At 44.1% G+C, this 13,973-nt stretch overlaps 1 protein-coding gene across 1 annotated transcript in view; it reads left to right on the forward strand.

The window, feature by feature from the left end:
- The window catches only part of LOC119394424 (nephrin), a 186,884-nt gene that overhangs the window by 109,436 nt on the left and 63,475 nt on the right, over window positions 1-13,973 (forward strand). The window contains exon 5 of the mRNA XM_049416082.1: window positions 5,826-6,025. Coding sequence (XP_049272039.1) covers window positions 5,826-6,025 — 200 coding nt within the window. The remainder of the gene's footprint in view (window positions 1-5,825; window positions 6,026-13,973) is intronic.

A 13,973-nucleotide genomic window follows, 5' to 3' on the forward strand; every position in this document is an offset into this window, starting at 1 on the left:
ATATGTTGACTTCGGCTGTAAGTAGTTCATGAGGTCCAAAAGTGTACATTCATGTCCCTGTCTTTCGGAGCACACTTTGAGGGCACTGGTCACCTTTTTCTCCAGGTCACTGATGTTCAGCTGAAATCTCAGTTCCGCCTCAATGCACAGCTAAAAGGAACCGCAACAAAACAAAATTAAAGCATTTGCCGCTAACAACAGCATATTATGCTTCAGACTAGCTCTATTCATTAGATTTCAATGCACATTTCTGATCATAGTGATACTGTGACAAAATATTTAGGTTTATAACAATTTCATCTAAACAATGGATCGCTGAGAATTTTTCGTAGCTTATTTGTTCATTGTCGATAATATAGCACCAGGTAAAAGTGAAGATGTATAATGAAATGTAATAATAATAATAATAATAATAATAATAATAATAATAATAATAATAATAATAATAATAATAATAATAATAATAATAATAATAATATATGGGGTTTAACGTCCCAAAACCACCATATGATTATGAGAGACGCCGTAGTGGAGGGCTCCGGAAATTTCGACCCCCTGGGGTTCTTTAACGTGCACCTAAACCTAAGTACACGGGCCATGTATAATGAAATGTAGTTGATGTGTTAAACTTGGGTAAACTTTTCATAAATATTTTGCATAGTATCCTTTTCAGTGCTTGCTACAATGGTCATTTTTTGTGAATAAATGTGCACCCTTTTAGCTATTTCAATATTGTCTTCTGGAGTGAAAAAACAATCAAATAGAGCAGAGCTGGGCAAACCTCAAATTCCACAAGAAGCATCTCTTTTCTAAGTTGGTTTTTTCACCCATCCTGTGAGCAAGTGTTATTGTGAATCACTAAAAAGAGTCGTGAAAAGTCTTATATGCAAATATACGCATTTTTGAACACTCGAGGAATACCAACACTTTACTTACAATTTCGTCCACCAAGAAGTACCGAGGTAAATGATCTGCATGTGTGACAGCATTCAGGAATAGGTATTTCCAGAAGGCGCCTCATCCTTGCCATATCATATACCACACCAGACAAGCTAGATGAATCCAATGCCTGAAATTCATGAATTTTTCTGTGAGTACCATGTCAAGCAATCCAACTGCATAGGACCTCATGCAATATGCAGATGATTAATCAACTCTAGGCACTTCACATTTTTGTGCAAACATGCCAGGCAACAAACCTGCAACTCAGAGGCAGCACTTTCCTTTGTAAAGACAAAGGTGTCTGTGGAGGCTGGGAAACTTGTTGCTCTTTTCTTTTCCCTATGCCTTCTAACTTTGCGTGCAATCGATAGTCTTTGTGTGAGCATACTCTGCAAAACAAACATCCATCAATTCTTTTGGGTGTTGTAAAGCCTTTGCAAGCTCTGGTAAAACGAAGTAAAAAGGCAAATAAAAATCATGAAAAATAGCAAGTACACACTGCTATTCATAGCTGTTGAGTACTTTTAAAAAATTGATTAATTTCAGGAAAACATTATTCAAGCTGAAAATTGATGAATTTACTGTTGCACAAGCTCGGTTAACCAACTTGAATGTGACTGCACTTGTTAGCTCATGTTTAGTCTTTGACTTACATAGACATGGCTTCGTGTCTGCTGAAGACGCCTGCCTGGTTTTGGATCTTCCCACATGTACCATCGATACTTTTTAGAAAGTGCCTTCCCAAGCGCATCATACTGCCAGCCGCACTCTGCTGTGTTGCAGCTCGTAATAATCTGATTTTCACTGAAAATGTCAAATACAATGAATATTTCATAACAATAACGCTTCTGGGTTAGTTTCAAGAAATATATAACACGCAAGCATCGTGATTAGGTAATAATTGAGAGCTAAATCAGAAGACCAGAGATGAAAACGATACGACTTACTCTAAGGATAGAGCAATTTCAGCTCGAACCTGGCGACACAACCTTTCATGTTGGCTTTCCGAACTAGCTTTTCCTTGCAGCAGTGGCTGTACACATTCCGAAAAACGATGGCAAGCTTTTAAGCAGCCACTTCAGGACTTCTTGAACAAATAATATAATCTTTATTGCAAAAGGTAATGATGAGGACATGAGTCTGTGCAAAGTAACACAGAGAAAATTTGAACAAGATACATAATATTACATCTGGGCAAGAGGAAATTCGTGAAGGCATTTCGTAATTGCATAACCCCCAGGCGCAAACGACGGCTCCGCTACGAAAAGCCACAGGAGCCGCAAAGAAAGGCGAGCGGGTATAACATAGAGAAATCTTATCTGTAAATGGACATGCAACACGTAATGAACGCAATCTATCTACCAAGCTTCAGTGCGGAGGGCGCCGGCAGCAGCGTCCTCACAAAGCCGAAAACAGTAAACGCGCGCCCACTTCACCTCCACATGCGCCATGCTTAAACAGACACAGCCTCGTTGACAGGAGGCTACGGTGCATAGCAATGTCGCACTGTGCTACTAGAGAAACTGTTCGTGTAAGAGTTAAGGACGCAGTCCACAACACAGAAGAGTTTGCAAGTGCTACCGACATTCGAAATGCTACGCGCAGGCACATGTAGTTTGAACAAACGGCACTTACCAAGCTCGACTACCTTCCCGTGGACTCCCGGGCAATGGTCGCAATATCGCATTTTATCTTCGACGGACCAGTCACTGTATACTGCTGGCAGTCGCACACCTGTTTGTTACATTGGCCTCGTAAAACGCCGAACATGTCCTTGTTCGTGAAGGCCATGGTTACGGAGAGAGGTACCCCAAACCACCGAAAACTAATTCACGAGGCGCGAAACGTACAACCGCCACGCCGCCATAATAGCACGCTTCCCATAAAGCACGAAAACAAAGCATCAAGGAGAGATGAAACTGACAAAATGGCGTCTCCCCCTGTTGAACCTTCGAGAGGCAACAAGCGAGCCTCTCTAGCGCTTTTATTGCGTGAGAAAGTTGCGCCGCCGTGTATAGGTTACTGTGTAAGGGTTACACGTTAGTTTTTGCTAATGTAACCTATAAAAGCGCTCCGAAACCTATATTTTCTGAGCAGATGGACACCGTATCCCTTAAACATCGCGGAAAACATTAAAAAGTCAAAACAACTCTCGTTGTAACCCTTATTTTATGGGTTAAAACTGCGTATGGGTTGCAGTATGAGTTACCGGGTTTAGAGTGTAGGAATTATTCCGGAAAAGGAACGAGTGTGCTAACAATCGAGCCTACCATATTTCAAACTAATTAACTGAAAGCTTACATGAGAGCGTTCGGTTTCGATTACGAACCGCCGTATACGAAATTAAGCGCTCTCCCTCTCGCAGCTGCCGCTTGCAGACTCATGTTCATGATGACGCAGCCCAGCGATACCAGTAAAGAAACGATATGGCCTTTAGGTGGTATGACTTTGAGCGCACTCATATCAGTTCGGAGAACGGGCGTGGACACAAAATATGACTGACTGTGTGGCAATTCTAATTACGGTGATGTCGCGGACGTATGGACTAAAACAGTCTACCTTGTTTCGCCTTGTACTCCGCACTTCATTGCTTGTAGGTAGCTTTAGTGCATAAAGTCTATGCTGCTGGCGCTCTCACACGCATTTCCTTCATGGGCATTGCCTCAATAATAATAATAATAATAATAATAATAATAATAATAATAATAATAATAATAATAATAATAATAATAATAATAATAATAATAATCGCGTTACCTATATTGCGGAACGTCGCTTTCTTCTCCTATGAACTAATGGCCTGTACGGATCTACGAAGTTTACAAGGAGCTTTCTTTAAACCTCCTTGAAACTGTACAGTGTATCTATAATATGTCTATAGATCGTAATTTTCAAACTTATTTTTACTTCCACTGCAAGACAACGGCCTCTCCCAATGGTTTCCGATTTATCCTATTTTGGGCTAGCTGATCCCATGTTGTCCTTGCGAACTTCTTAATTTCGTCGCCCCAAGTCACTGCCGTACTCGGTTTCTTTTCCATTCCCTTGGTATCCATTCCTTTGCTTTAACTGCCCTCCAGTTGTCTGTCCCGAGCATTAGGTTGCCGGCCAAGGTAATCTTTTCTCGCTTAATATCAACGGCAATATTCGCTACCGCTGTTTGTTGCCTGACCAGTTCTGATTGTTTCTTTCTTACAGTGCCACGCGCGTGGTACTGAAACAACTTGAGCGTATATTTTCACACTCAATCTCGCATATCGACAGTTGCAGGTAACACTTCCCCGGTACTACAAAACAGGAAAGTACTCCACCTAACGTGCTTGCACACTCCTGCAGCTTTCTTCTTGGATTTTATGATGTGACGCATGACAGCTTGGCTATGGACTATCACTGATGGGCAGGAATCTAAGTCAAGTTAGTGTTAAAATTGTTAAAGACGGGATCATGAAGAGAAGCACGAAAAAATAACGGAGGGAACCACCTACGAACACAAAGTTTACGTGAAGCTTACAAAAACAGAGAGCTGAGCTAGTTCGTAGGTGTTCATGTTAAAGTGACTGGGCGTGCAAACGTGCACACAAGAGCGAACTCAAGACTTCTCTCTTGTGTACGTGTTTGACAACACAAAGACAGTGTTTGTGGTGTCTTGACTACTCTCTTGTGTCTGTGTTTGCACGCCAAGTCTTTTTAACATGTATTATGTGAAGCGTTTCTCAACACTAAATGCTGCATGGAGACGCGAATGTAACGCTTACTTTTTCTCTTCGGGATAGGTTGCGGCCATTTGAGAGACTTCCACGTGATTTGACGCATTTGACGCTCCGAGATATACTGCGCCACTGCAGCGCTAAGCGAGTGACGCAACGGTACGCCTTCCTAAAATCTGCAACTACTCTCGGCGAGAACACCGATGAGAATTTGGCACCAACCTCTCACTACGAAATGCCACAAGTGCGGCGCTTCCTAGAGTATATTAACATGTATACAGAGATGCAAAAACGGGTGAGACGCAAATACCTGGCCCGCATTCGATATCAGGAAATGTTTATTAACAAACTACTTGCTAACACAGCCGCTACCTCTGATATATTCTATGAATGGCAAACTCTTGCTAACTAGCACGACAATGTCGGCACCTCTGCCCCCTGCTTGTGAACCTTGTCAACCTCCGTGTATCTAGAGCTTAGATTCAGCATCTCATTCTACATTGATCCACCTTCGATCTGCATTGAAAGAACAACAGTATCTTTCTGCACCCTGACTTGCAAGGTTTGCGAAAGGACGCTCTCGAACACCATTATCAGTCCTTGTCAGCTTGTTATATTATGCCACTTTGGATGTGCTAGTGGGTTAGCGAGCGTTATTTAGCGAGTGTCTTTCTTTGCTCCCAATCTCACTTACCTCTTACCAGCTACATTTAGTCCGTGGCTGTATAAATAAATGAATCGAGAGACATCATCATCATGGTCATCGTCATTCGGCCACAACCCCGCGTCAGCACACGTAAAATATCTACGCGAAACCATTGAAAGACACTACGAGCTAAGGGAAGCATTCGTGGCCCTGACGAAGACAGATCATCTAGTCAAAACGCTGGCTCCAGTGAGATTGCGTGTTCAACGACCTCTCAAGTGTAAGGTTGCAGTTTATTCATTCTTCACAGGCCAAGGGACTTCGGCAGTGGTAAAGGCACTTACCTGTTGAGCCCAATGTGGGCTCAACACAATTTATTGGGAATGAACTGCCAAGCTGCGCCCATTTCTCTTAAATATGTGGCATCATAATTGTAATGTGGAATCATGTTAAGCTGTCTGTTGGATGTTTACGCGTCATGCTACTAACGATACGTTTCAACTAGAACGTATTTTTTCTTTTTCGTGCAGACAAACCGCAGCTCGTGGTGCGACTGGGCAATCGTCTACGGCAAAGCAGCATCCTGGAGAACCACGACGTGTACTTGGAGTGCAGCGTGGCTGCCAACCCACCCGTCAGCGAGATCAGCTGGCTGTTCGAAGGCCGAGACCTGCAGACCAACACGTCCGCAGGGATCATCGTCAGCAACCGCTCACTCGTCCTGCAGAAGGTGAGATGAGCAAGCTGCGCAAGCAAGAACTCTTCATATTATACGAACAGATATTATTCACAGTGTTAGCAAGTTTCGCGTCGAACTTGTATTCAATAGAGTGGGTCATATACGTTGACGTGATTGAACATCCAAAACAGAGTTGAAACAAGATAGCTTTGGTAGCAACCTATCATGTCACAAACCTAGCGCGGTGCGGAGCATTGTCAATGGGGTATGTGACATTGCTTCTCGATGATGGGCGGCTTGCGACAGGAAGGAAACGTCCGGCGCTATTAATCGCCACAGAAATATCTGTTTGCGCTAGTTGGACGCTTCCTCCGCAAGGAGTGCTTTAAAAAATAAATCTGCTTGTTAATTCATCAACCAGAGCATATTCTTCACTTTCCGGACCCTACGAAGGAGGTGAATGGGTGTATAAAGTTGACAGTGCTTCGGCTGAGGGCTGTAATTTCGGCAGTGAAGTATACACCGTATTTCTGAAGAACATATGGTCGTCGAGCGGGACATGGTAACAATTTTCTTCATATCCATTTTTGACAGTGTAACAGAACATATTTCCTTGGTGGTCATATTATTCACACGTATGTTAGCCTGCTCACAGTGCCCATGCATTTATTTGAATGTATTTATCACCAAAGAAGGCTGTGTTGTAGCAATTTAGCTAGAACAACGAAAAGCTTTGTTTGTATTGCGCATGTGTGCACTGCTGCTGTTGCCTGGTTGCGGCCCCCTGGCCTCGTCAAGCTGTATGCTTACAGCTTTCTTGCTAGGGTGGCCTTCAATATTGTACTTCGTGCATGTTGTAAATAAAACTTGACTTGACTTGAATTACGTCACTAGTATGAATGCGCGTTCAGCATTTGTGAAATTGCAATGACAGTAACAACACAAAATAACGAGAATAGAGACATTCGTGTGTTACCCTGCAGATTTGCAAACCACTGTTTGTGTAAAGCTTGTCTGCCTATAACGCTTTATGTGGCTTGCCGGGATATCTTTAAAACGGTAGTATTTCATTCTAAAACAATTCACTAGGCAGGACAATTGTCACAACGTCGAACGTTACATCTTTGCGCCAAACAAGTACATCATAGGTTAGAATATAACGTGACTAAAGTGTGACTAACGCATGTGGCAATTCTCTTTGTGATAAAAAAAAAGTCACAGTTTCGCCGCAACGATGAAGCAATGAATGCGATAGCAACAAATTAGAATGTCACACGAAGAACGGCAAGCAGCTCAGTACTTGCAACGCGCCGCTCCAGCGCAAAGGACAGGCGAAAAGAACACACACAGGACGACCGCGAACTAAAAACGGTCACAGCTCGACACTTGCAGCGCACTGCTCAAACACAAGGAGGGACACTCGAAAAGAACGCACAGGTACACACAGGACGAGCGCGAACTAACTGTTGCGGATGTTACTTCTTCGTGTTTCAGCAGCGCGCTACAACCCAACGCTCTTAGACTTCTTTTTCTTTAAAACTGCGGCGCGTGGAGTGACCCCTCCGCGTCTCCTCCCGCGTGGTGGCTTTAGACGCATCGTTTACTCGGCGTTCCACATAGACAGTGGCTACAGAAAGGGGCCACCTTTACGTGCGCTTCTGAAGAAAAATGACGCAGCGTTGCTTTAAACGCGCCCTTCAGGTAATCTCGCGGGTAATACTACACATTCTGAAGCACCTCCGACCTCTGCGTGTCGTTAGCGTTAAATTGTGTATATAAATAGCTCGCCGTCGTTATGCTAAACAGCCGGAGGCGCGTGGCCGAGTTGTTTAAGGCAGCGCGCTGCGGAGCAAGGGGTCGAAGTTTCGAACCCCGGTGGTGCGCTTCGAAAATGTTTTCTTTGTGGTTTTTATTCATATGTACATATATATACATATCCGGGACATGACAGCGTCGACAGACGGCGACGGCGACGGCAAAACCAGCCGAGAGTATCCATATAATTGCTATCGCAATAATATGCGCTCAAAAGCTCACGAGCTGTTTTATTACCGCTAGTACCCAGTACAGTGCTCATTCTGTTAGTGCTCATGTCTCTTAGTGCTCATTAATATTGTGTATAACAAGCAAAAACGAGCCCTTAAAAATTTCCACTTCTTTCCTTCATTCATTGCGAAGGTCTCGTTCTGGCAGACATCATGCTTTCAGGTGCTATATGCGAGGGATTACTGGTGAGCTGCCAGCTCATAATAAGTTCACGTGCTACGTGACGCCAACAGGCAGAAAAAGTGTTCCACATACCGCCGTCAAGGGTGCTTGGGGGCTGACTGACACTCCCACGTTTAATGTACATATATACCCCATAAAGTGGACGGGGGGATGGCCGCCGCGGTAGCTCAGTTGGTAGAGCATCGAACGCATTATTCGAAGGTCGCAGGTTCGGTCCCTGCCCGCGCAAGTTATCTTTTCGTCCACTTTTCTTCCTTCACATTTACCTTACATTTACTACTAATACCATCCCCTATACATTCCTTAGCATTATTGTCTGTTAGTGCTCATTTTTATTGTGTATACAAAGAAAAACGAGCTCTTAAAAATTTCCACTTCTTTCCTTAGTCCCCAGTATAGCAACACGCACATAGTTTGGCTCACACGTACAGGCATTATTGCATCGAAGTTCGGTACATGGGTGACGTGTTTGGAAAGTATGTACATATATGTTCTTCCTTGCGTTTCTGGACTACCACAAAAAAAATTCGGGCAGCTACGCAATAGTGGTGCGAGGACTGAGGAGACAGCGGAGCTGGTGGCCTTCCCCTGCTTCTTTCCCTCCTCCTCACCCTTCAGGAGAACTTGCGTTTGGCCTAGTTGGTGCTTACTGTTTCACATCACCCTTACTTCTCTTTCTCACCCCCTTGCTATACCATACTACACATGGGTATGCTATGCCCTGCACTCTCCCATCCTCTCCTTCACATCACTCCTCCTCACCCTCACTTTCCTTCTTACCCCTTTGCTATACTATATTCTGCTACGCAATATTATACCCGTTATGACAGGACTCCTCGCACCACGTGGCGCATGTATACGGTCTTTTTTTTAGATGCGAAGCAGCTGTTTGACTAGCCTGTGTAACGCTGTCCCTCCGTCCGCGCAAACGCGAGGCAACGCGCTTCCCTAGGCGCAGGTGTTGGAGCAGTGCCAAGTAGGTCACGCCGCAGCTGGGCGTTGACGCCACGCTCTCCTCGCACTCTTCCCTCGCAGGTGCGTGCGTACGTCACTCTCCCCCTCACCCGCCGGAGCGCCCGCACCTGCCGGCTCCAACGCCCGCTCGCCTCCCGTGTCTGCGTTTCAAACAAACGTTTACACCAGTAAACGCTACACCGAGTTTCGCTTCAAACGAATGTTCCTAGCGCTCACCGCAGCACCCGCGTTAGCGCCGTTCAACCCGTGACGCCACCCGTGCGCAAGGCTGCTGCTTCGCATCCCATCAGGGTTCCTTTCGGGGAGATGGTCCAATTTTTTTTTCTAAAGCATTGTCTTGCACCTGCGTGGCTCTTTGCTAGAACACCTGCCTGCCACGCAGATGGCCTGGGCTAGATTGCCGCTGCAATCCAACATCTCTTTAACACGCACCCGATGTTTTGTCTTCGCATTGGACAGATTACGGCCGGCTTCAACAGCTTCGCTGTTAAGATCATGTCTGGTAAACTTCTCGTACGCCATGCAGACTTAAGTTGTGTCACTCGTCGTGCTTGACATGGTGCTAGTCGCCGGTAATCATAAACATGACGTATGGTTTATTGGAAGACAAGGCTGACAACTGCCATATTACACGTTTAAACGCTTCATTCAGAAATGCTTAGCGAAATCTCTATTTCACTCACGTGCATTTGTCTTGACACAGAGCTTTTTCATGGCCTACCTATCGCATTCGCTAAGTTTATTCTTGATGATATTTCTGGTTTTACCTCGGCAACTCTACGGCTTATTTCTGTGCTGCTCATAAGACACACTCTTAAGCATCGTAAGCAAATATTAAGATGATACCCAATTTTGCAAATTCTGCACAGCTTTCAACAGTGCCTATGCATTAACCATTGTATCTACTTCACGAAATGTAGCTAGCACATTACAGATATGTGGGTCCGAATACCGTCCGCGTCCTCGAAATAATAACTGATTGCTGACTAACCATTAGGGAACATATTACATAGCGTTGTTCTACTGCAGTTTTCTTTAGTTTAATAAAATGTAGAGCTTACTTGTTTTGTATAAAACACCATCGAGTAAACTAATATGACAAGCATTAAACGAGTTCAGCGACGCTTCACTCGTATACTACAGGATCGGTTTCTTTCTCTCTTTTTTTTTTTTTTTTTGACGCTGTGTATATTATTAGACGGTGCTTGTACTGTGCATGTTTAAGTTTGGACCTTTAGAAATAAGGCGAAAATATTCTGATCACCTAATCAGATTTATATCAATTCACAACGATTTATCATGTACGCGCTTACTGTAGGCAGTAGTTTTCCATGTGCCTTGCTCTCATTTGCGTAATTCCGGCATTTTCTGTGTGAACCTGTTTTATGCTTCTAAAGTCAATACACCTACTATAACACGAAAAAGTACTTTGTGGTGTGAGCTAGACATATTTATCTTTTGTGGTTTGTTTGATCAGAGCCCGATTTTTGTTCTTGAAGAATTTCTTTCGTTTCGCTGCATGGACAACAGTGTTTTCGGTGTATTTTGTTTTGTTTTCCTTTTTCTTCTCTTTGTTTAGAAAAGGTGCACTATTAGCAAGGCATAGAGCTGTTCATGGGTACTTTAGGAATTGATAACTGAATGAATGAAGTAAGAAATTATTTATTTAATTAGTCAATCATGGAACCAGTCAATCAGTCCATCAATCAGTCCCTGGAACTGCCTCTCAAGCCGTAAGCGGCAAAATTTTGCGAAGCATGGCGTACATAAAATGCATTCGATTTCTGCCAAATTTGAAATTCTTACGTGAATTTTGCTTCTATGAAGACCAAAACTTGGGAACAGACTTTTGCTAAGAATGGCCTACCGCAGATTCCAAGCAAGACGCCTTGATTATTTCACTAAAACAAGTACACCGGAAAAACCAAGTAAGGAGGCTTTCTATACTTCAAATAAATTCTCGGTTTTTTTTTTTTTTGCTCGAGAATTATGATACGATTAGCGGTTGTGGCATGTAGGGCACTCCGGTATAATTTCATTAACGGGGGTCCATTATAGCGTATGTGATCTGCACTGGTTCTTTATTTCTTTTTTTTTTAAAACTCCTCCACTGACAGGCGGCCGCCGTGACAGGGAATCGAAGCTCGAACTCAGCAGTGAAACGTCGCTACCACTAAGCCGCCACCGCGGGCTTCCGTTTTTAATATTAAAACGCAGACTTAAGGTTCAATGATTCTTTGAAACGCTCCTAATTAAAGGATCGACGTGAAGGGACGCGGCATACTGTGAAGTTATTAAATAACGTTATACACAAGGGTGGAATTGACGTGCGCAGATTAAACATACTGTGCGCAGTTTAAACAACTGAGTTACGGGTGGGTTTAAAAAGTGGGGGTAGGGAGGCTGGGGGGGGGGGGGTAATGTGCGCTAGCCATCTGTGCCGCCGACTTTAGCAGCCCTAAACAGCGGCGGCATTTTGTTCTAGATGGGTAGTTTACTGTTGAAGTGCACATTCTACATCCAAACTTCCAAAGTTTAGTCACAACGACGGTAGAATTTTCTCACAGATACAGTCCTGAATGACTGCCTCCCCCACCCCACGAGGAGCGGGGAGGGGGTGCAAATGGGAGACCTGCGCGTCTACTTCCTATTGAGCAAAATGCAAGCAAATGAAAAGAATATACCTCACAGTCAACTGAGGGAACGTAGCAAAAGCGCAACCCTGTGCCTCGTACGTCCCATAAAAATTCCGGAAAAGTTATTCAGTACAACCTTGATGAGCTCATGCAGATGTCGAGCATTGAAATCATGTCTCGCGCTGGAGTCATTCGCTTAAAAAATAATATCCCTGCGATATTTATTCCTCCAAGGGGAGCATATACAAGTCTTGACACGAGGATAGACACGAGGATACAGCTGAGAATATAGCGTTCAACGTCTTCCAAAATTTGCTAGCACTACTGCGCAGTTAATCAGTTACTTCATCAGTTACTCTGTCAAAGGTAAAATTTCATCTATCAACGTAATAAGCTTTTATATTCAAATACCCTAATATTTACGGTAAAACAGCAATAACACTTACGCTATGAGCAAACGGCTCTCTTTCCAAGATGACATTGGGTGCAAGCACTCGCTTCACCTGTGCTAGTAGAAAGTTGTGGCACCCGGAAGTTTAGTTGGAGCTGCGGCGGATACACGGCCATTTGGTACAGCGTCACGTAGTATATGTGCTATGATGAACATTCGTTCTTTCTTGATATATAAATAAAAACGCCTGCGTAAAGAACACGGAGCGCGGCACGAGATTACCTCACGTGCAGGAGGGTGGTAGGAAAGAAAACTGGCATACGTGAAGAGACGTGCGTGATTGAATCTGCACTTTCCTTAGGGCTCGTGATGTTGCCGTTTTGGTGAAAAACAATGTCTCTTGTGTGTCTTCATTAATATTTGCGCACGTGCTGGAAGGTAGGCTGCATTAGGGCCCACTACGCAAGTATATAGTTAGAGTTTCAACTGCCTATTCTGCACAAATACCTATATGCAGTGAATATTTGCGCATGTTACACGAACAAACAAGCCGCGAAATCTGCAAAAACGTATAAAATACAGAACGAAACCAAAGAGCAAAAGGAACACATCGTACGAGGAAACGCCACCAGTAGGTGGATGTGTTGGAGTGCTCTTGAATGTTAAAAAAGATCGTTCCGTTGTGTGAAAATACGATTTCTAAGTGGTCTTTTCATAAAATGCACAATGCAGATAGACTTCACCAAATTCTTTCATCATATCATATTACCTAAGGCTCTGTGTATTAGTAGTCCCAAAAGGCTGTCAAGGAAATTTGTCGAATGGGGCGTGACTACGGTCCGACATTTGTTGCTTTAAGACTTAAATTTGGGCGAATTGGTTCATAGCTATAGCGTGGGTTCATAGCGTGTGTGATGCGTGTCCTCCGTCGCTTGTCTCGGTAGCTTTATGCCTTCGAGCATCCGTGCAGCCGAAAACTGCGATGTCGTTACAAGGTATGTGATAACGTCGTCACATGCCGTCATGATGACGTCACTACATGATGACGTCATGTGACGAAAATCAAGTGGCAAAGGTCATGAGACGGGTTTTGAGATAGTATGCCCGTCGATATAGTCATCACACCCACATAAGTCCTGCTTTCGCGTTCCATGTACGCATGGAGACTTAAGCGCCTCTGTAACTTATATGATGGAGAATGACACAATAGGTTATTCAATGTGTGGTGTATCTTATTGCTCACAGAACACTACAAATTGGTTATACTCGATATAGCAATGAGGTCCTTGTTAGCTTGTGGAAGCACGTGTCTTCAGACTGTGTTCCACGTAGCTTACGTAGAAATCTTTAGAATTGCATGGGACGAGCATGAAATCAACCAGAACCTTCAAGGAGTTAGCATTAGCCGCCAGCGGTCGACTTTTTCGTTTGCAGTGTGGCGAAGCAATTGGTACTGTTAAACGGCTGCGTTCTCCAGCGGCTCCTAGTGCGCCGACATTCTTCGGTCTACGAGCGACGTGGCCGGTCGTGCGACGCTCTCGCAGCAGTGATTTTTCTGCCTAGTGGTTTGGTGCGATCTGTTGTCGCGGTGTCGGTCGCGTGTCGGGCGGCAGTGTATTTGTGAGTTTTCGTTCTATTTTTTCCCCTTTTTACTGACCTGAAGGTACTGTGAGTACCTAATGTCTCTCTCCTCCCCTGGCCAGAGGTCTTTCCTCTGGACGGCCTCTCCCTTACAAAAATATGTTTAGATAGTCCATATAAAGTTTGT

Source organism: Rhipicephalus sanguineus, chromosome 5 (genome assembly GCF_013339695.2).
Source record: "Rhipicephalus sanguineus isolate Rsan-2018 chromosome 5, BIME_Rsan_1.4, whole genome shotgun sequence".
NCBI lineage: Eukaryota > Metazoa > Arthropoda > Arachnida > Ixodida > Ixodidae > Rhipicephalus > Rhipicephalus sanguineus.